Source organism: Spermophilus citellus, assembly GCF_964194105.1.
Source record: "Spermophilus citellus genome assembly, chromosome: 5".
Lineage (NCBI taxonomy): Eukaryota > Metazoa > Chordata > Mammalia > Rodentia > Sciuridae > Spermophilus > Spermophilus citellus.
This window is the reverse complement of record NC_138186.1, coordinates 162,848,962-162,872,943: the sequence shown is the minus strand read 5'-3', so window position 1 is coordinate 162,872,943 and position 23,982 is coordinate 162,848,962. Positions and strand designations below refer to the sequence as shown.

Genomic DNA, 23,982 nt, shown 5'->3' with positions numbered 1-23,982 from the left:
AGGAATAGTGAAATTTTAGTAGAAACAGAATGTGACGTAGATATAGACCTATCTTAAAAAGTAATGAAGCTGGTTTTCTATCAGTTGAACTTAGCAAATGCCTGCTGGCTATTAACATCACTGTTTCCTTGAATACATTCTCACAATCAAGTCTTTTATTTATCAAACGCACAATCTTGCCCATATATCACTACCAGCAATAAATAAATAAATAAACAAACAACAAATAAATAAAACTATAAAATAGAAATTTCCAAATTTGTAAAAGTAAAATGTAGAGAAAGATTGATGGCATCATAGCAACTTACCAGAGACAGAAAACTAAGACACACATATTTTGAAATATGTCTGGAACCACATACTTTCATGTCTTCTCCTTCACAGAAACTCAATAAAATGACCATTAAAGGAATAAAAAAGCTATAAAAATACAAGAACTAAGAGAACAAGAGAAGCGAACAGTAAATAAAACTACCATTTGGAAGATGAAAAGCAGATGACTAAGTAAAATGGAGAAGGCTATAAGCTAAGAACTTGCGGGATGGAATATCAATGAGAGTGGTGCCAACATGCCCCCAGGAACCTGGGAAACTCAGAGGAAGAAGAACCAGAAGCTTCGCAGGGAAAGGACAATGCCCGCCACTCAAACAGGGTGTACAAGACAAGGGCTAAACCCTGGGCACTACCCGGTGCCCCACACAGCCACATGTCACCTTTCTGCCCACCCCCCCCCACAGGAACACCCTCCACAGGAAATAAAATCTGAAGGGACAACTCCAATATATCAGGCACGGCAAAGAACAGCAGAGAGGCATGGAGAACAGCAGGGAATTTCTGTGGTCTGAAGGTTGGTATGCCCCTCCAAGTTACATGCTAAAACTAGTACCCAAGGTGATGGGCCCAAGAGATGGGGTCTTGGGGTGGCTAGGTCAGCAGGGTTAGTGCTTTTCTGTAAGAAGCCTGCCTCTCCCCCACCACATAAGGACACAGAAGGTGTTACAGAGATGAATCAGGGAGGGTCATTTACAGACCCTGACTGCCAGCATCTTGACCTTGGACTTACAGCCTTCAGAACTGTGACTGATACATTTCTGCTGTTTATGAGCCTCCCAGTCTGTGATATTCTACTACAGCATCCTAAACAGGGTTAAAATGACATGAAATTTGGAATATGAGGCAGCAGGAAGTCATCCCCATCTCACACCCTCCCAAGAGACCTACCAAGACAAGGAGAGCATTTGAAACTGAAAATAAACTTTCAACAGTAGGATTTGAAACTAAAATTTAAAAGAACACAAATCAAGAAGAAATAGAAGAGGCAAGAGGGATATCTCATATTGACAAAAGGAAAAATTTACTTCGGGAACATGACAGCTATAAACTCCATGAACTCATCAATATTTCTTTTGAAATATACAAAGGAAAACTGATAGAACTATGAAGGAGAAATTGACAAAACTACAGCCATAATCATGATTGGTTACTTTATCACACGTCTCTCAGAAACCTATAACTCAAGCAAAGAAAAACATAAATAGAGATTTATACAATTAGCAAGGTAGATCTCAAAGTTCATAGAGAATTTTGTATCTAACATACAGAGAATATACACTTTTTTCTAATAACCACAAAACATTCACAAAAATTGGCCATAGAGGGGCTGAGGTTGTGGCTCAGCAGTAGGGCGCTCACCTAGCATGTGCGAGGCCCTGGGTTTCAACCCTCAGTACCACATAAAATTAAAAACAAATAAAAACAAAGGTACTGTGTTCAACTACAACTAAAAAAATATTTTAAAAAATGTTCATATACAAGTCCATCAATGGAAAAACATGAAATTCCAAAATATGCTATTATATAAACAAAACTTATTGACCATAGTAAAATTAATTATTATTATTATTATTACTATTGTTATTGCTGTTGTTAATGCTGAGGATCAAACTGAGGGCCTTGTGCAACCTCTGCAAGCACTCTACCACAGAGCTATACCTTCCACCTTCAATATACTTCACTACAGTCAATAAATGTTGCTTATATAATAGCAACAGTTTTGGAAAAATAAGCAGCATTAAACTCGGTACCAAAATCAAAAGATTTAGCCAAAGTCATGCTCAGAGGGAGAAAAGTCTTAAAAGTATTTATTAGAAATTAAGAACAAATGAAAAGAAATGTATTAAGCTTTTAATGAAAGAATCTAGATAAACTCCTTTAAAAAAAAAAAGAACTATTAAGGTCAAAACAGAAATTTAAATATATTTTTAAAAAATGAGTTGATCAATAGAACCCCAAACTAGATAAGAAATGCAGTATTGGAGGAGGTCTGTTTTTCAAGTGCCCCAAACCACCATAAAATAGAGAAAAGCAAAGATGCAAAAAGCTAGGTGACAGGTTATCTCACATCCCCCAAAGTGGGCAGGGACAAACCACTGAGAGCTTCCAGATCACCAGGCATCTGGGTAGGAGGGGGCAGTGGGAAGAGTTCTGGGCTTCTCACAGGCCACCCAAACCCAGAGACATTCACTGTGGAGCACAGCAAGGTGACCAAAGACTGAGAACAGGAGGGGCTCCAGGATCCAGCCAACAGGACTGGGGAAAAACTCACTTTCCAAAAAGGTCTGATGGTGCTGGGCACATCTGGACCTTAGGACTCATAACATCAGCAAACCGGAGCTCCATTCCAAAACAATGCCGTACCCTGAAGAAAAATGGCTGGGAGTAAAATCCAAAGTAAGTACCATGAAGCAAGATAAGGTCCACATAAAAGTTGGGAAGGAAAGCAGAGAAGGCAGATCTCAGAAAAGGTGAGGCTATTTTTCCATTATTGATAGAAAATAGAAATATTTCTAGAGCTAAGAAGCTAAAAGGGGGGGTGAAACTACCCCCTCACCCGCCTTCTATGAGTAAAAGTATATTCATGTTACATTAAAGAAGAACAACAACAACAAGAAAGAATTTCAATCAAATGTCATATAAAGTTACTTTAAGCAAAACAGGAGCCAGACAGCATCTTCACACACAATACAAACATGCCGGAAAGAAACTCTACAGATAAAACTATTCTCGTGTTTTAACACAAGTCACACCAGAACCTATGAAACAATACAAATGCAAATGAGAAAAATTCAGCAATGGAGAGATTTGTGAAAGTAAAGTTTTGCAAAGAGGTAGCACAATTCATGAAAGACTTAACATTTTTTTAAAATCATTCATAAGGTAGATAGGCTGGAAAGAACACAAGTGCCAGTACCTTAATAGGAAAACAGAAGTTGGAAAGGAGGAAAATTTTAAATTGAAAAGGTATGAACAACAAGATAAATAAGAATTGAGAGAAATGAATTGATTTGGATTATGTATAAATAAAAATATAATGGGAGTCTCCAAAGACTCAAACTCACACAAAAATTGCAATTCAACAAAAATTTTCTGAAACAAAGTAGGACTTGAAGCTATGTATTGAAGAGTGACCACATATCTTTAAAGACCTGCCTGGAATAGCCAAAATGAAGTCATGATCTATTAAAATCTTGGAGGTTTAAAATGAAAGGAGAGAAAGCTAGTCCAAGAGGCCAACTGTCTCAACAGAAAAGACATCAGACTTTTTACCCTGTCTCTTTATCTGAAGAACTAAGGCTAAATAATGGTTATAAGGAAGATAAGTTAATACACAGTGGCTTTGCTTGTTAATTTAATAGATCCTTTTTCTTCATTTTGACTTTGGAATCAAGCAAATATTTAATATTTACCTTAAAAGTATCATTCCAAACTCATGATGAATTTATTTAAAAACACATTTTCTAGCTCTTTCCACTGGAAAGACCTAAAACTAAAGATTAACTCAGTACCAAAGAACATTCCCCCAACACTCAGCTGTGGTTCCTAAATTTGTTTTCTGCTAAAATGAAAGAGTTCTTGAACAAGTGTCTGATTCCAGACACCTGAACACATTAAATATTTTTATTTGAAATTATATATTGTCTGTAGAAGTATAAGTGAAAGAAGACAGTCCATGCTTGTTAATTATTGAAGCTAGAGAATGGTATATTGATTCCTTAACTACTCTTTCTACATTTGTATATATTTCAGATTTTTTTTCCATTGAAACTAATTTTTTTTATAAAAACCATTAAACATGATCAGACAATTTTTTTTTCTCCAAAAGGTCAAAGTTAGCGTTGGGAAGGAAAATGATACCATATAAGGAAGATATTTTAAATTGTAAGTGCATATGTATTAGTAAAATTATGAATAATTTAAATTAGTGAATTTCTCAAAGTTGACTCAAGAATAAAATCTTGAATGTATTACCTTGATTGAAGAAATTAAAATCATGAAGATATCACTCTTGGGGGATCCACTAGGCATGGCTAGCTCTATGGTAGATTCTATCAAACTCTAGAGGAAAAGAAATTTCCTATCTTACAGAATGTTTTTTAAATCAAAGTCAATTTTATACCATAAATACACTTCATAATAAAATATGAGAAGGACTTCAATTAAATCAGAAAGAAGGAGGTGCCCACTGTCATGGTACTGTTCAGCAGTGTACTGAAGACTTCACAGGAAAGAAGGGAGGGACTGCAGGGAGGAAGGATCTGGAGGCATAAATACAAGACAGAACAAATGTCATCATTAAAAAGTGATGTGAAAAAATCCAAGAAAATCAACCAGAAATTGGAATGAGAGTTTAGAAATGTAGACATGAAAATGCACATGGCCAAATCAATATCCCCCCTTTACAAGAGGGCAAATTGGAGCTAGAGAAGAGGAGCATTAGCTTCAATGCTTCCCAGTGATTAAACTGTTTCCCTGAGTGTGTATTTCTCACCAATACACAAGACTGAATTTCTTACTTGAAAACAAGGCATTTGGAGACATTAAAAATGAAAACTGAGAAACCCAAAGCAGGAAACATGTAAAGATAAGGTGCTCATGGCAAGGTGTATTTGGAGATGAACTTCTACCCCTTTAGAAAACCAGAACTATCTTCAACCCTTTGTTCTCTTCTTCCCATCCTACCCATTCTCCTCCTATCCAACAAACTGTAGGCAAACAGCTGAGGTCACCTAAACCAAGATACGGACATTGGATGTCTAGTTTTTCCTTCTGGCTCTCCACATACGTTAACTTTCAGACTCTTGCATCAAGATGTCCAGTGACTACAGTGACACAGCCACATCAATGTTTATAGCAGCTGAGTTCACAATAGCTGATCTATGGAACCAACCCAGGTGCCCTTCAACAGAAGAATGAATAAATAAAATGTGGTATATATATAATGGACTATAATTTAGTCATAAAGAAGAATGAAATTATGGTATTTGCCAGTAAATGGACGGAACTGGAGACTATCGTGCTAAGTGAAATAAGCCAATCCCAAAAAACCAAAGTCCAGATGTTCTCTCTGATATGTGGATGCTAACACACAATAAGGTGGGGTGGGGGGATAGAAGTTCATAGGATTAGACAAAGGGGAATAGGAAAGGCAAAATAAATTGGACATAACTTTCCCATGTTCATATATAAATAGATGACCAGTGTGACTCCACATCATGTACAACTGCAAGAATGGAAAGTTATACTCCATGTATGTATAATATGTCAAAATACACTCTACTTGGGGCTGGGGATGTGGCTCAAGCGGGAGCGCGCTCGCCTGGCATGCGTGCGGCCCAGGTTCAATCCTCAGCACCACATACAAACAAAGATGTTGTGTCCACTGAAAACTAAAAAATAAATATTGAAATTCTCTCTCAAAAAAATAAACTCTACTGTCATGTTTATCTATGTTTTAAGAATCATTTAATTTTTGTGTTGTGAAACTTATTATAGCCTTGTGTTTTAACATGAGATCATTCAAATCACCTAAGGTACCTAAAAAGTCTCCCTCCCACAAACTATGATATCAAGGACCAGGAAGAAAACACCTATTTATCCTACAGCTCTGGCAGCCGCGCTGCAAGCCCAGGTGGGAAGCCCGCTCCTGGGCTCTCCTTCTCAGAGCTAAAGCCCTTTTATCAGTCAGCTTGTCCTGTTTCTTCCAATGACTTTCCCTTTTCCTATCTCCTCTTTCTGAATGCTTTTTAAATTGGCCTTAAATAAATGTTTGTTAGGTTTAATTTAGCGGAATTTCTTTCCTTGCTTTTACTGCTCCCAACAGCATGATTATCCCAGCCTGTAAGAAACTAAGAAGGTATATTTAGTCAGATTTTAACATTTTTGTTCTTTGGGGGGTACCCCCCCCCATAAACAGCCTCATCTATAACTAGTTAAGTGGTAAGCCAAGGCTAGAATCCAGATCTCCTAACTTCCAGGCTATGCTCTTTATACTGCCAAATTGCCTCCAAAACCATCCCGAAGGTGGGGAGAAAACGTAATATTATAGAAAAGAGCAATAACTTGATGGCTTCTGGATAACAAAATGGAAATTATCAGAAGGATGGTAAGAGCTCCTGAATTGACAGTAAGGCCGAGGATGCAGACTTGTAAGCTGGGAGGATGCAGGAAGCCCAGGGCAGGGAGTGAGAAGGCCAAGGATTGCCAGGTCCAGGAGTTTATGGTGATGTCCTCTGAATTAACATGTGTGCCAGCTGCTTCTCGTCTGCCACCTGCCGAGAGCTGGAGGGTCACGTGTGTGCTCCAGGCCAGGAAAGACCACACATCGGACTAAGGCTCCTGGCTACAGCAGGCAGGAGGGGATCCCCTGGAAACTGAAAGTGCAGGTAACAGTGGAGAAGGATACTGTGAGAATACAAACCAATAAGCACGTCTTATCTCACAGAATCACCATGACGAGGGAGCTAGTGTGCATGTGAAATGCTCTGTAAACATGTTTCTTCTTCAAGGTAACATGGGACAATCGCATGTGATACCTTCTCTTCAAAGGTGGAATTTTCAGACTAACAAAGGAGGGAAATCCCATCTATTATTCCCAGATCACACCACATAACTACTTTAACCCCTGGTCATCTTGCAGCTGAGACAGGATTGGACTGTGCAGATGACAGCTGGTGCCACCACTAGGAGCTGAGAGATGCTGTCCGGAACCCAACTCACCAGGGAAGACCTTCATCACCAGCCTTATACGGTTTGGCAGGGAAGGATGCATGTTTCCTCTTTTTCATTAGAACTAAAATCTAAATGCAGCCCTGTCTAATGTGCTTAGACCCATGTACACTGAAACCTCACTATCGGTGCACAAATAGCACGTCACACATAGAGTGCTACAGGTGATGCTTCCATCAGAGAAGATTCTATCCATTTTAATTTGCTCAACTCGCTCAAAATGGTAAAGAAAACTAGCTTGCAATGGAGGCTTGCCGCTCACAAAACAGAGACAAAACAACCCCCAAAAGAGGAATGTGGATGACATCAAGACAGTGAAAGCAAGAGATGAAAACTTAAAAAACAAAAATCAAACAAACAAAAATCCCTGAAACTATCATGGCAAGGAAGAACAAAATGTTATTAACTGAAAAAAATACAAAGAAAGAAAGGAGAGAAATTCAGAAACACAAAGAAAACTCAAGAAACTAAAAAGCATGATGGTAGACAATTACAAGGAAATAAAATTAATAACAGGATAAATATAACATCGAGAAAATCTACAGAATACAAAGAATGTTCACACGTAATGACAATATGGATATAAGAGGATCTTGCAAGGGAGTCCAACCTTTGAATAGAGTTTTAGAAAAAAACAGAAAAAAAACAGGGGAAGAGTTCATCAAAAAAAATGATTTTTTAACTTTCTTTCTTTCTTTCTTTCTTTCTTTCTTTCTTTCTTTCTTTCTTTCTTTCTTTCTTTCTTTCTTTCTTTCTTCTTTCTTTCTTTTTATATGATGCTGAGGATCAAACCAATGTCTCCCGTGTGCTAGGCAAGCACTGTACCACTGAGCACAACCACAGCCCTCCCTTGAAGAAAGAATTTAAGAAAGTTTCACAGGACATGAAGTAATGAATTTATAGATTGGAAGAATCCCAGGCTGGACAAAATATGTGTGTGTGTGTGTGTGTGTGTGTGTGTACATACAAACGCTATACACACACATACATACACACACACCCATATATGAATATATATAATTATGTAAATATATGATGCATAATTTTAAAAGATCTATTATCAGAATCTGAAGTCATGATACATCAAAGCATCGGGATTAAAGAGATTTCTAATAGCTTTAGAGAAAATTTGAAGAATGTATACAAAAGATCAGGAATTAAAAATAGCAAAAAGAAATTTTAACAAGTCTAGAAACTAGAAGATAATAGAAAATATTTTCCAAATTGTAAGGGAAAAAATTTATTCACAAAACATTTCCATCTCAAATCAAACCAGCTATCAAATGTGTACAAATGTGAATACAAATTGAGAAAGAATTTTCTTAAAGAAAATTCACTTCAATTATAAACCAAGTTGTGTTCCCTAACAAAGTGTGTTAAAGCAAATATTATCATATAACTGTTATCAACAGACCTTCATGAATTGCAGGGTGGAGCCTACAGGGCCATCCAGAATGAAATGAGCCAGAAGGTCTCCAACAGCAGGTCGCAATGGCACACGCCTCTAATCCCAGAGGCTCAGGAGGATCATGCAGCATGCAGGAGGATCGCAGGTCCAAAGCCAGCCTGAGCAAAAGCGAGGTGCTAAGCAACTCAAAGAGACCCTCTCTCTAAGTAAAATACAAAATAGGGCTGGGGATGTGGCTCAGTGGTTGAGTGTCCCCCGGTTCAATCCCCAGTACCCCCCAAAAAAAGGTTTCCAACAGAAGGGAAAGGGTCAAAAATCAACCTTTCTGTGTTTTTGATATGTGTATTCGTATCCTGTTGCTGCTGTATAAAATTATCACTCATTTAGCAGCTTGAAATAATATTCATTTTCTGCCTACAAATCAGGCATCCACAGTGGCATGACTGGTTTCTCCACCATAGAACTCACAGGGTCAAAATCAAGATTTTGTCTGGCTGAACCTTTACTGAAAGGAAGAAACTGGTTCCATTCGGACTCAGGCAGTAGGCAGAATCCAGTTCTTTGGGGTTGTCAGACTGAAGTTTCCATTTCCTCAGGGGCTGCCACCTGGGGGTCACTCTTAGCTCCTAGAGAGCTCCCCTCAGCTTCTCACATAACCTTCTACTTCTCAGAAGCAAACAGAGCATGTAGAATCCTCTTCTGCAACACCTCTCTGGTCCATGCTCTCTCCTGCCTTCCTCTTTTCCTTTTACAGGTGTACAATTTCTGTATCTACCCAGAGAGTCCAGATGACTCTATCATCAAGTCAGCTTATTAGTAACCTTCATTACATCTAAAAGTCCCTTGACAACAGCACCTACATTAGCGTTTGGTTGACTAGTCAGGGGGCAGGAATCTGGGGAGATCTTTAGAATTCTACCCACCACAATATGTCTTTAGGAAGTGACCAAGAATTTAAAAATTGAAACATTAGAAACCATTAAATTTTTACAAAATATAACAAAAAATTGAAGCATTAGAAATCATTAAATTTTTACAAAATATAACAAGAAATTCAGAATGATTATTTCATGGATCATAATCAGAAATGACCCAAAATTATTTATAATTTTGGAAGCCAAATATGAGACCTAGAAAATATATTAAGTCCTTACTCTATAAGAAATTGATGAAAAATACAAATAGTTCTTTACATTTCTAACATATAAAGCAATCAAAGCCTTCAAATGAACATATTCAGTCAGAACTCACACCTAATTCTTAGATATAAGCTTATCTCTAAATTCATTGTCCATTAGGTCTTATGAGAGCTAGTTTCCAAGGATTTGAGTGTATTCAAAATCTTTGCCACATTAATTCAGTTATATTATGCATTCCAGTCCTAATCAACAATTAACACATGGCACACAGTCTAGACTACTCATTTTTCTGTAGCTGGAATACTGGATACACGCACAATAATCACTAAATCAGCAAATATTTGTAGAAGATCCACAGGACAAACAGTACCATTTCTAATCCCTTGAAGCTATACCATGTGTAGAAAGAGAGAAATTGTTCCCACTCTAAAAGATTTGAGAAGTCAGAAAAATATGTGATTAACATGAACAGTGAACTCAAGTAAATATCATGATATTAGTATGTGCAAAGAAAGATGCTGCGACTCTTAGAGTAGGCTGCAAAGAGAAGCATAGGAAGAAGTTTCTTTGAGTAGATAAATCCAAAATCGACTCTGGGGCAGATGAATCTGAGCAAGGCTAACACAAGGCTGTTATTTTGTGTTGGGGGAGCTCAGTGGGAAGACCAAGAGAGCCATGGGGAAGAAGAGTGCCTCCGTTGGCTTGCAGCTCTACAAGAGCCCCGACCAGGAGAAGGAACCAGTCTGATGGAAATCTCTGGAGGTTATTATTAGGAGACTGTATTTGATTCAGCAAACAGTGAGACTCTCTGACAGAGTTGGGGGGAAACAGAGGGATATAATCAAGGCAGCAGGCCTGAAATAGAGATTTATCATGCAGTGTGAAATAGCTAAAAAAAAAAAAAAAATGGACTCTGAAAACAAGCAAGGAAGAAGAGAATAATCTAGTAGCAATTTGCCAGTGGTCAAGAGATTGTGCTGCGGTGAAGGGGCAAATGATTTGATGGGTCTAAGTGGAAAGCAGATGGACATAGGAAGGTGGAGATGGAATTAGAATGCAATGCTAGAAAAATACATGATTACACTGTGGTTTCGAGGGTGTTTGCTTTGTAAGATGTTACTAACTCTGAGATAAATTCCCATATTTTTTTCAATTGGTCCAACATATAAAGGACTCTTTGCCCTTGTATCCTTGCCATTCACAATCCCCATTTCCGTATTTTTTTTTTGTACTTTTATAACTTGGGCAATGAGCAGTTAGTTTTCATCCACATAAACTGTATATTTTTTTTAAGGTGGAAACAGGGATATAGATTAGTGAAGTATAGAACTTGTTTGGTGAATCTTCCTTCTCATTGCATTTTCCAAACCATTGCGCACATGGTATCAATGAGCACATCAGGAGTCCCCATCTTCTTCCATGGCAAACTTCTGAATCCCTCTGAGTGCCCCACAGACATACTTCTTGAGGTCCACTCCATGGGTATTCTTGTGAATGTTTATGATGTGTTCTTGGCTCACAACCTCTTTGATAGCAGAACAACCTTCTTCTCTCCACCTTTCTTTGTGGCAGTTATTCTGTCGGGTTCAAGTTGAAAACAAAGAGTATGAGATTGTGGGTGGGAAAGCTGGGGGGAAAAAAACTCCAAGTTTTCCATGAATAATTGACACTTTCCTAGCTAATTCTCAGAGAATCAGACAAGTCTTCCCACAGTAAGTGACTGCTGAACTGAGTCTGAAGGGTGGAGAGGAGTTAGCGCCTCTCAGTGGAATGACATAACCACATCTGGGCTTTAGAACAATCCTCCAAGATGAAGAGTGAGCAGCAATGGGTGGCCTGGCTGGGTGACAATTAAGAAAGTGGTGGTGACTTGGGCAGCAGCAGTGAGAATGGGGAAGGGGATTTACCTGAGAGATGTTCCTGGGAGAGGATAAATTAGAGCTTGTCAATTGGCTGGAAAGGGTGTTACAGTGAGGGAAAGAGATATGTCCAGAATAGACCCTAGGTTTCTGAATTTAACTACTGAGGTCAATTTTGTTATAGGGTGTCAGGATTTTTAGCCCTCGTTCCCTCCCGATCTTCAGGAGAGATGGGAGAACACGCCTGGGCCAGGACAAGCCAAGAAAGGAGAGGGCCAACTGACCACCCGCGCCCAACCCTCCCTCGCCGGAGGACAATCAGACTGGTCAGGGAGACCAGTCAAGGCTGGAGCTCATTTACTGAGGAAGCACACACAGCTAATAAAAGCACAGGAGCCAATCAGGATAAAGGTCAGCAGGTTCTGAGCCTGCTCTAGAGGTGGTCTGATTTTTTTGTCACAACCCACGGTAACGTCTTCTGGCTGATTGCCAGGCGCCATCTTAGCCACGAGTGGCCCCAAGACCAGGAAGTGAGCATCAGTCTGCAAGTTAGATTTCCTTTTCTCTATCATAGGTTTCTATTTCTCTAATGTGATGTGTGCTACAGTGGGGGATGTTTGGGAAATAAAATGAGGAGTCTGAGGAATGTTGAATCTGAGATGTCCATGACAGATGAAAGGACTGACTTCGTTGGATTTATGGTGGGTAACTGGCTCTCTAGGGCGGGAATTCCATAGAATCTGAAGACTGAACGATTGGAAGATTGGAAGAAGTGGTGTGAATGGAGTGGTTGCAATCACATGCCAAGACTGGTGAATAAGAAAAGATGTGAAGCCATGCAGAACCCCACGGGACATTCCTCCCTCAATATGCCATCCCTGTTCTGGACAAGTAGAACAACAGGAAGATAATGGGTGCTCAGCCAGAAGTCATTGGCTTCTTCAGAATAAATTTTTCTGGAGTTCTCAGGAAATGAAGCCAGAGTTAGAGACTGCGTTCATTCACCACCCACTTTTGTTCCAGGCACACTCTAGGCCCGAGGAACATGCTCAGAATCCCTAGCTGAAGATTAAACAACAGAGTGTTGCTCTCAAGATCCCATTTTTGAAGCTATAGGTTAATTACATAGTTAATCCCAAATCAAACGTTCTGTTGGGGACAGATATTCTTAAGGGTCATTCTGAATAATAAGGCTCCTCTGTTGTGGGCATTAATTTGCAATGTGCTTCAAGGTATATTTCATTGGTAACTTATCAGGAGGAGTGTTATTTAAAATTAACCTTCTGTGGAGTTTTTGTGTCTGCCTAAAGTGACTGGTAATATTTGCCCATACAGATGTCTAGGCCACGTTAGCGCTTTCCTACCCTGTGGTCCTCAGCCAAGATCAAACCAGGAACTTTCCTTTCAATAACATTTGAACACTACTAAGCATGAGTACCCCTAACCGTCTACCTGGGAACAATTGGATTATTGCTATGGTTGAGAGCAAATATGAGTTCTTCTCTTCACAAATAAATACCAACTTTATTGCTCACATATCGAATACAAAACGTGTATGGAGATTGCTTCCCTGAAAGTGACATCTCAGATGTGGACAGTGTCAGAAAACGTGTGCATGTGCCAGAGTTCCTGTAACCATCACCACGGCAACACGTCCAAGTCACCTCTGTCTAGTCTACAGATGAGAAAGTGGAGACTAAAAAAAATGATTACCAAAGACACCCAGCAGGCATATGGCAGAGTGAGAGTCTAATTCTAGATATTTGGATCTCAAGTTAACTATTTTTCTAATTAAACCAATATTCTAAGCACCCAACATATGGCATCCAATAATTTCATCCTCTGTCGTAGCCATACAATTCTAATTTCTGGTATGAATATTTTCCTCCTTTTATGTTTTTAAAATCCCTTTTCCTGGCCTTTTTTAAAATGAATCTTTTACATGGCTTAATTATGTCTGCTTTAAGTTACTTTTTGAAAAGGGTGGAGTTATCTTATGATAATAAATAATAAATTAATAAATAGACACATAAATAGATAATAAATATGAGGCTTGATGATTCCCCCTGGCAATAATAAAATTTAAATCATATTTAGACAATAAATAAGAAAAGTGGAAAATATAGATATGAACCAGATTTTCACACATTCTCAATAAGGCACTTATTCATTCCTGTTAATGACAATAATTCCCAACTAAAATTAATCCTAATCAAGAAAACAGACCCACTGTGCCTGTTTATTACCCCGAACCCAGAGGATCCTTCCGTCTCATCTCTGTGTTAGAAACACTCGGCAAAGCGATTTGGAAGGTCTGGTGAATCTGTAATCTCAAAAAAAAAAGGGAAGAAGCTATAATGACCAAAGCAAAATAAGGACTGGATCTAAATATCTGCACTCAACTCTGCCCATCAATGACACAATCATTTATTCACTTGTCCAGAATCTCTCCCCTTATCTATGCTATCTTGCTCCCTTCTGGATGCACTTACTTTCACTATGTAAAAGTGAACAGTGAATGGCACTTACAAATTCTCACTAATAGTTCACACTTCTTTCATAAGAATATAAACCTTACTGAGATTCATTGATTCAACAAAGATTGATTAAAGCCTGCTGAAAGCCAGGCACTGTGCTCATCATTGGCAAAATACAAGCACCCCTCCCAAAAAAAATCCAGCCACATTCAAGGATGATATGTGATCAACTGCTCGCAATTAATAAAAACATTATTTACTTTCATTTGCTTCTTCTTTACTGGTATTTATGTGAAGTTATTTTCACAGAGGAAGAAGGAAATAATGGTCTAGTCTCCAACTTCTACTTCTTAGCTCTAAATTCCCCCTTCAATCCCTGTGCAATCTCTCCTTTACAGACAGCCTGATGTACAGCTTCGCCCATGGAAGGCCCTGGAGGGACACCGAACACTGTAGGAGTAAGGGGCTCCCTGTGCTGGTTCTGTCGTGAGGTTGGTTGGTTTTGTTGCTTTTACAGGTATGTTACAGGTTTACACAGGACAGTGTTACTGCTCTGCCCCAAAGTGCAGCCTCTTGGTGAACTTACTGCCCTGGCCTGGCTCCAACCACATCGTCCCTAGTTCTCCCAATGCAAGTACCACTGCTTCTGGCCCCCTGCCCATAGCAGCCCTCTGACTGCTCTGAATTCCTGCCCACCAGCCTTCGCTCACCTACACACCTCAGAATCTGAGACCCCGTGACTTGCATGTGCCCTAGAAGCTTGCTTTGTTCTTGTTTTCCCCATGACCGGACCATCTCAGCCCTGGGCCTCCATCCAGGGGCTGCAATTGTACCTTTCCAATAAGGTCTCAACTGCAGCCTTGAACAAAGGATACTTCTATCAAATTTGTCCTTTCTAAGGTCTTCTCCTTCAGCCCTAGGTCCCCTTTTTATGTCTGTACTTTTATAGTTATTCTGCTATCATAACTTTGTGATTTTTATATTACATTTCCACTCTTTAAATTATTGCATGGTTTCTGTCTCCTGGCTGGACCTACACTGATACAAGTGGTTTCTGAGAAAAAAATACCAGCAGTCACTAATGGTGAAAGAAGGGATATAAAAAGATATCGCCAAAAAGCTTCACCAATTGCAGTACTTCCAAGAGCAAAGCTTAACCTCAAGAAATGAGTTCTTCTCTTCCTTCCTGTCATCCACAGCATTCTTTCTCAAAGTACACCTTGATTTTAGGACCCCACATGAGAGATTAGTAGGGAGTTTGCCTTGAAATATAAATTCTGGTAACCCTGGGTTACCAGGGTTTGAACTCAGGGGCACTCAACCACTGAGCCACATCCCCAGCCCTATTTTGTATTTTATTTAGAGATAGGGTCTCATTGAGTTGCTTAGTGCCTCACTTTTGCTGGCTTTGAACTGGTAATCCTCCTGTCCCAGCCTCTCAAACTGCTGGGATTATAGGTGTCTGCCACCACTCCCAGCATAACTCCATTTTTTATCACATTTTCTTTGCAAAACTGTTAAAGTTCCAAATAATCAACTTAGAAATAAACTTAGAAGCAGAGGACATTAAAAATGTGGATGTGCCCTGTTATAGTTATCACGTTTTGAAGATTAGAGTTAAATATTAGATTCTAAAAAATTCAAAAGAAAAAAAATTAGTTCAACAGTATGGGCCACAAATAGAGGCATGAGCTTCTGCATCGTGGGCCAAAGGTTTTAATTTTGATTCCCCCACTAATCAGCTGGTGATCTTGAGCACCTTCACCTAGGATCTCAAGCTCCTCAACTATGAAAGAGAAAGAACCACATCCAACGCACAGATTTCCCATGGGAGTGACATATTATCACATGTTTAAAGTTCATCTCACACAAATGTTATCTGCACACACCCCCCTCTCTCTCCCCTTTACTGGAATTTATTGCTTTCAATCTGAGATATTTTTCCTACAATCTACCAAAACCCAGAGCCTGCTTGACACATTATTTCCCCCTTTACAGGTTTGCCCTGTGGAATTCTTTCCAGAGGAGCAGCAGTTGAAAGGGCTGCACCTCTTTGATGTGGCCTCTTGCTGGCCGCTGAGCTGCCCATGCTGGCTCACGGAACAGCTAATACCAGGAAGTCCCTCTCCACACAAAGGGCTTTAGGCCGGACATCATTTCCAGGCTCCGACTACAGCATTATTCATGTTTTCTTTATTGTTTTGAGTTTAACATAATTTCTGCTGCATGTGAGATTACGTGATGGAGAAGTTCCAGTCTCGCCTAGAGGAAATCTGTGGATGGCAGAGCTCCTTCTTTTAGGGTGAGAGGAGTGACAATGAAGAGACAATGAAAAATATGTCAGAAATCTGAATCAAGAAATGCTCAGAGACCTGGCTCAGAGCCCAATTAGGATGGAACAAAGATATATATAACCTAGTTAAGCTAAAGAATCCGTAATTAAGCCACTGGAAAGCCAAGGGTTTTAAAGTTCAAAGGATATGCAGACTTCTGTCAAATTCTTTTCAGAGAAGGGGATAGGAGAAAGAATTCATAGAATGATAGACATAAACAAAGGTCTGGATGAAGCCTTGATATAATTAAAGCCCAAACAAAAATAGTAGGGTTTGTATGATTTTCTTGAATCATTTGCATATTGACTTATCTTTTATGATGAAAGAGGTTGCTGAGGATTTCTTCTTTAAAAGTGCACAAAGATTTAATTTACTCCCAACTACGTTTGCGTTGAGAAACTACAAATAATGAAATTTCTGAATGATGTTGGTCCATAGTTGATTCGAATTCTTTCAGGAAATCGATATCCCTTGCAATGCCCCAGTGCCATTACTGCTACAATGTGACTCAAGTTTTTCCTGGTTCCAACTCATATTGTGAGTTTTTACCTTTATCACCATAAATAAATGGGAATAGCAATAACCATGAAATAACCACCTACTTTGTCACTTAGTCTACGTACGTGGCTGCCTCTCCCCGTCCTTTGGTCCAATCCCTCTTCATCCACACAATAACTGACTCATTTCAGGCTTTCATCAAAAGGCTCCTGGTCTGTTTCAATGGTCTCCTATGTATTTTCCAGCATCCAGTCCCCTCATAGACAGAGAATCTTCCTCACTATAAATCTATTTGTCATTTCCATAAAAGGCTCCCCATTGCCTGGAGACCTGAGCCTGGACTCTTTAACATGCGTCTGAGGATCTTCATCCCTTGGCCGTGACTCTTCTCATCAGCAGCTCCTGTTCTACCCCCACATGGAATTATTCCTCCATGGGTGCTCCTGCCTCTCTGACTGTATCCAAGCTCTCCCCTGACTGTTACAACCACATAACCTTGCTTCGAGGCAATCTAGCAATTGGCACTCTGTCAAATTAATATTAAGCTAGAGGAAAGATGGAAAGCTTCGTGGGTAAGGGCTCATCTAAATAACCATGTAGCAGTTAAGCAGATCCAGCTCCCAGGAAGCCACTTAGTGACCATCTGTTGTTACATGAGCACAGCCTTTGGGAGACTCCCTCCTCTACCCCGACGGCTCTTCCTGGCATTCCCTAAAACTCCAATCAGTGCTCTCCCTGGGAGGAGGCCTAATAAATACAATTTCCCCATCTTTTAATTGTCAGACGATGTTTTAGCACCCCATGTAGAATGGAACCCTCGAAAGCCGCCCATCTGATCAACCCTGTTGTCTACAATGACAAATTCCCATCCATCCTTCAAGATTCAATTAACACATACCTCCATGAAGTTTTCCCTCACCCCAAACCTCTAAGCAAATTAATTAATAGACACTTTAAAACATATTATACACCTATGCTTTGTGATTTCTAACCTAAGTGCTTTTAAAATAGTATTTCACTTTTTACTTACAGCAACAATCTCGGAGCTATTTGCTATTTCCTGTGCCTTATTTATAGGCAGGAGTCCTGTTGGATAGCTAGCAGAGGGTACAAGCTGTATTCAAAGCCCAGCAGACAGGCTCCAAACTGACTATTAGCATCAGGTTAGCTGTGTGTTTAGGAACTTTTCCATTCTATCACCAGAACCTCTTACAATGACCTCTGTTACTGCAGTCATCCAATCGTGTATTAAGTATTTGTGTACATGCTGGTTTTCCTCTAGAGTCTGAGGTCCTAAAAAGTACAGCTTTTATCCAAATGTGTATATTCGACCACTTGTTGGGTTTCAGTACATATATAGTAGCGTAAATATCTACCGGATCATGAGTTAATAACTGAAGTCTGTGTTTGAATCCCTACCTAAGTATCCAAGAAAAGAATTCCCTACATATACAGAAAAAGTTGCACCTACCATGGGGTAGTTGAGAAGAACACAGTATTTTGGTCACTTAGACCTTTCAAATCAAAGCAAGTGGCTAAATTATACTGGCTAATGTTAAATTCAATTACTAAGTCTTGTGTGCAATAATGGGATATTTTCCAAAGAAACTTTTACAATGTAGTGGATAAAAGCATATTGGTAAAAAAAATTCTGGTGCCATCAATATGATGACATAAAATCCAAGATGATTTTCTGATAATTTCTGCTAGAGGAATTATTAAAAAACAAAGATAATTAAGGCCAACTAGGGAGATTAAAAAAAAACCTTCAAATTTAAGATGTGAAGAAATGTCAGAGGGTGTGAAACAATTGTTTTAATTTTTCTCATTTGTGAATTCATTTCATGCCTTTAAGTGCAACATAAATTATTTACCAAAATTAGCTGCAATCACTTACAGGGACAAGTACAAGCAAATTCACACATAGACCTATATAGTTGCTTTATTTGCATGTAAACTGTGCTAATGTGTAATTAGAAAGATAACTATGGAAGTAAACAATGCTTAATGTGGCAACAACAAAAAAAAATTCCCACTCCCTCTCTCTTCTGATTTAAGGAAGAAGTAAGGGCTGCAAAGGTGGCAGTAGTATAAGAGAAAAAAAATCATATTCTCATTTGAAACTATCACCAGAAGCCATGTTTTAACCTAAAAGTATGGAGAACTTTTATCCAGTTTCTAGTTCTGTGCATCAGTTATCATTCAGTGTTATGCAATCTGCTAGAAATGTTATTTTAGATTTGAAATATACACTCTGCTTGGACTGTCTACTCCACAGGTGCATACACTTCATTTTATGAGGGTAAGAGATCCCCATTCCCCCAGTCTAACTTTGTCCCACGTCTCCCTCTGAACTTCTACTATGGTCTCATCCTCTGTGATGGTCATGGATAAGGACTACTTACTCCTCGCTAGCAGATTTTAAAAGTGTTTTTCATGAACATTCCAGTTTACTATAGGTTAATTTATCTTACCTGTTCTGCTTTCAACTGATCCTCCTTTTTCCAACTCGGAACAAGTAGGCACAGTAACTTCTTGATCCTGCAGATTCATCTCCATCCCTTATTTCATTGTCAGTTCACATTTAATATGAATACAAACACAAAGGACTTGCAGTGATAGAGAATGGTCTCCATGGTGTGGGAGGCAGATCTATAATGGGGATGAACATTGTTTCTGAAATCAAACTGTCATTTAGTCATTTTACTCCATGAGCACATCTAAAAATAACTCTGAGCTCAGAGTTGTGGTCAATCCTTGGAAATCTCTTGTATGATAATAGCAACGACCTTGCTTGTTTTCCAAGGCAATGTTCTCTTTTAAGAGCCAATAAAGATGACATTGGAGATGTCGTTGGAGTGTGCTTTTGCAGATGACAAACTGAAGGTGTTCAAAGTGTTCTTGGCAAAGTTTAATTTCCAGCCTTAGATGTAAATATAGAAATCTAGTCCTTATCCTAAATTACCTGTACCCTGCCCACAGTGGATATTGATGAAGAGTCTGTGTTAAATGAGTCAATGTATTGTTGTTGCTGTTGTTGTTGCTGCTGCTGCTGCGCTGCTGCTGCTATTTGTTCTTGCCCTTGAATCTGCACTCTCCAGAGCCTTTATGTCTTTGTGTATATGCATGGGTACACAAACACATAAACACACTCAGAATGTGTCTCCATGCCTGGTTTATGTTGGTGGTGTGGGAGAAAGCTCTTTTGCTCGTTGAGCTCTTCCTGGTGGATGTCATTTTTGGTATAACCTCAAGTTCAGCAAGCCGGCATATAGACAGGGGAGGCAGGCACTCCATGGAGCCAGTGTTAAAAGCTAAGTCAATTTATAAGCATCGCCATGCCCGCGTCTTTAACTGTGCCTGTAGCTGTAGGCTAGACTGCATTTCAATCAGTTCGAGTTCAGCTGTCTGTTTTATTACACCCAGGCCAGTAACACTTTGGGGATTTTTAGTCCCTTCAATGACAAATGTATATTCAACCACTGCTGTGAGCAGCAGCCCACAATGCAGGTCACCAAAGGACAACAAACTGAGGAGGTATGTCAGAGAAATGTTCAGAAAAACGTCTCCATAGGTATCTGCAATTGCCTGTACCTCCAATCTTTTCAATCTTTTGAAAGCATGTAAAGTTGTTTTTTTTATTTTTTTCCATGTCTTTTAAAGAAAAAAAAAAATCTGTGTCTCTTAAGGAGAAATGTCTAGACATTTCCAGCGAAACTGTACACAAATTGAACTCATTCCCATGACAAAGACAAGCTCTTTACACCCTGGAACGCGATGGTTGGTTGGGTGTAATGTGTTTTAATACAAATCAAGAAAGTCTATTCACAGACGCCACTTGGAGATTCTTAGCTCACAGAGCTGAAATGTCCTCAAATCACACGACACAGAATTCACCTTCCTTGTGTTGTCACTTAGCCAGCACAGCTGAGAGAAAAACACATTCCAACGAGAGAAGTGTCAGGTCAGAACCGACGCCAAAGTGGCCCTGGTGTATTTTCACTCTGGAGCTCCAGCCTGTCATCGGTAAGGCCCAAACTGCACGGATGTACCCAAATTATCTCTGTGAAGTTCTTTTATTATATAAAGGAAGTAGGAAATTTTCATCGTCTCATCAATCAACTGAAAACTCTTTTTCTGCTGACCCTAGATCCGGCTCCATCTGTTATAAAATTCCAATTAATTTGTGCAAGATGCAAATTTTATTTAACCGAAAGAAAGTCTGTGAAATTTTAATTGTTGGCCTTCACTTGTGGCCCTCCCACTGCAGAATTTCACCTTCAAATACATCTTGTTAGCGAGTTGAATGCAACAATATCTTTTGATTTGCTTTTCTCAGTTCTCATGCCGGTAACATCAGGATCTAATCACTTGACAACTCATGTCAGAACACGGAGAGAATAAATGCTTTTAATGTCTGACGTCTTTTTTCCCCTCCACTAGTTTGTGATGTGCATCTTTTTTCCTGGTCTATCCCTCTCTTGGGCCTAAGAAAGAAAGCAGGGTGTCTGCCATATTTCCTTGTGTACCTACAAGGAAAACTCAGCAAAAGCCATGAAACCAGATTTGTCTTAATCAAACTTGAGTACGGATCAGCCTCCTCTGAGAACAATCAAAGACGGTTTGATTTTCTAATATAAAATTCACAATGGACAGTGAGACCATATCCAAATCAATACTCATTTAATGTCACATTTGTTCCAAGCAATAAACATTAAAAGGAAGCATTGAGAGTTAATATGTCAGCTTCCAAAATGAGCATATATATCTGGAAATGTTACAAGTATGTATCCTGTGGCTGACCCAGTAGTGCCTGTCCAAGTTCTTTTTCCCAGGATTCTGGCAACACTTCAAACAATTTGGCAAAGGAAAAAAATTACCTTCAGGGAACATCCCTCAATGATATTATTTGCAATTCTGTGACATGTTTTTCCCTCTTGAAGTCTTTGCAGTGGCCCAGTCCTCCAACACCCTGTTACTGGAGAAGAATATGTCTCAGTTTTCCTAGATTGCCATATTATTTTAAAATATCCCTCTTTGTTGCAAATTCAGTTACTATTTTAAAAAATTCAGTTAATTTAAAAACTCTGGAGCTACTGCCTTAAATGTGTAATTAAATCTCTGAAAGCTCTTTAACATATCATTTTTTATACATAAAATGCACAGAAACTAAATTACAGTCGATTTTGACTTGTTGCACCATACCACCCCTTTCTCCTATCTAAGTCTCCCCAAACCACCCCTTAATTTCTTAGAAAATTTCTCTCTCCCTCTGCTCTCCTTAGCTACAGCCAAAAAAAAAAAAGATGATGAAATAAATTAATTTGTTCCATAAATTAGAAATTAATGTGCCACAACTGCCAACGACAGTTGCTTTGTCATGGAAATTTTCACAAATGTTCTTGCGGTGACCATTCTGCCAGGAACTGTGCTGCTGCTCGCAGAGCACACAGCTGAAGGCAGGAGACCCAGGGAGCTCATCTTCCAAAGCTGTCGGTGAACACACTCTATCCTTTCTAGTACTTCATTTTTGGTCTTTGCCTTTTCTTGATTTTCCCTTGCTTTTCCATTTTGTTAGTCTTCCAACAGGAACCATGTCTACCTCTACTGATGCTATCCATTGACAATTACCTTCTCTGTTATTGATTTCTGAACTTCATTATTTTCTTCTTCTACTCTCCTCTTCCCTAACTTCTTAAATTGGCTGCCCGGTCCTTAAATGTTTAATTTTTCTAATAGACACGTTTGGAAGATGCACATTTTCTTCTACGAAATGATTGATTGATTACACAAGTTTAGTTGTGTAATGTTTTCATTAATTTGGGGGCTTTATGAGTTATCTAGAAGGGCATGTTTTATTACTTCAACATTTTGGTTACAAATGGTATTGATCAGAGAATATAGTCTATATGATACTGATTCTTTCATACTTGAAGGTCCAATTTTATGGCACAGTGAGTGACATTTTTGTGCCTGCTCTGGGTATGTTGGTAGTAGATTCTACTTGCAGTCTCCAGATTTCATGTATAACCACTAGACAAAGTTTGCTCATAGTTTTTGTTCCAACTTTATAATCTTACTAAGTGAATGCCTTACATATTAAAGCATCCTAGATACAGGTTAAAATATTCAAGTATTGCTAGGAGCCACAACCAAATAATATGATGCATGGCACTTTTGGTTGTAAGGTGACACCAGCTAGCCATTGAGATGATATGATTATGTTAAGATTTACATTCATATGGAAATTGGACTCCTGCTGTTCACCTTAGCCTGCTACGGGACTCATGTTACGGGACTCCTGGAGAGTTCCCATTGGTTGGGGAAGGATAGTAGGAGGGAATTCCGGGGGAGGTGCTGGGCCCCGGTTCCGGTAGACGCGACCGCGTGGGTGGACCGGCTTGCTTGCCGGACGCGTACGGGGTATTGGCGGCATTTTCAAAAATAAAGTTTTGTTCCTGCTTGAGTGGCTCATGATTCTGTGCCCAGCCAGACTGCGGCAATTGGTGGCCTGGACGGGGAACGCCTGAAGCTTAGAGGTGAGTAAAATTGCTCGCCCCTGAGGGAAGGCGACAGAATGGGTGACCATTTCAAAAAACAATGTGTTCTTGTTTTGATTTATTTTGTTTTTATTTCAAGCTCCCTAGCCCTAGAATTTTCTCAGGCGAACTGGGAAAAATGGTTGGCTCAAGGTTTGAAGTTATTTGGCCCTGAGAAAGAGAAAATTGATACAACCATTCTCTGCTCCGTTTTTGTTTCATTCTGTTTCGGCTTTGTTTTATCCTATCTTATTGGGTTGCGTTACCTTTATAGTAGATTAGAATCTAGTAAAAAACAAACTGAAAGACTGTTAAGTAAATTGTTAGAGGTCCAGACTATGGTAGAAAAAAACGTTAGGTCAAGCAAAAGAGAAGGTCTCTCAAGCTAGTCAGACAGAGGAAAATTTAAAGAAAGAAAGCTTAGAGGAAAAACAGCCATCAGGTGGAGAATTACAACAGGAGGCTGCTACTAACTCCGTTCTATCACCAGAGGGCGTAATTCAACCAACAGCTCCATCTACAGCTGAGCGGCCCTCAACTCCCGTAGTTGATGGACGGAATTCTGAGGCAGGACCCCAAAGATTAGCATGCCCTGTACTTGAGCAGGCAGGAGGGCAACGAATTCACCGTGCTTTAGATTTCAAAACAGTAAAGCAATTAAAGG

The 23,982-nt window shown here is 39.4% G+C and overlaps 1 protein-coding gene across 16 annotated transcripts in view; it reads right to left on the bottom strand.

Moving 5' to 3' along the window:
- LOC308649646 (uncharacterized protein) overlaps positions 1 to 19,452 on the bottom strand; it is a 294,900-nt gene extending 275,448 nt beyond the window's left edge. For 8 of the 16 annotated variants that reach the window (XR_014022139.1, XR_014022140.1, XR_014022141.1 and 5 more), the window contains exons 1-2: positions 19,254 to 19,452; positions 10,992 to 11,189 (exon numbers count right to left, since the gene is read on the bottom strand). Coding sequence is in view for 5 of the 16 variants with exons in the window: in XM_081295374.1 (XP_081151500.1) it covers positions 19,254 to 19,338 (85 nt within the window). In the remaining 11 variants the exon portion in view is untranslated. The remainder of the gene's footprint in view (positions 1 to 10,991; positions 11,190 to 19,253) is intronic. The other 8 variants (XR_014022147.1, XR_014022148.1, XM_081295374.1 and 5 more) reach the window with 2 other exon arrangements.
- Positions 19,453 to 23,982: the final 4,530 nt, after the last annotated feature.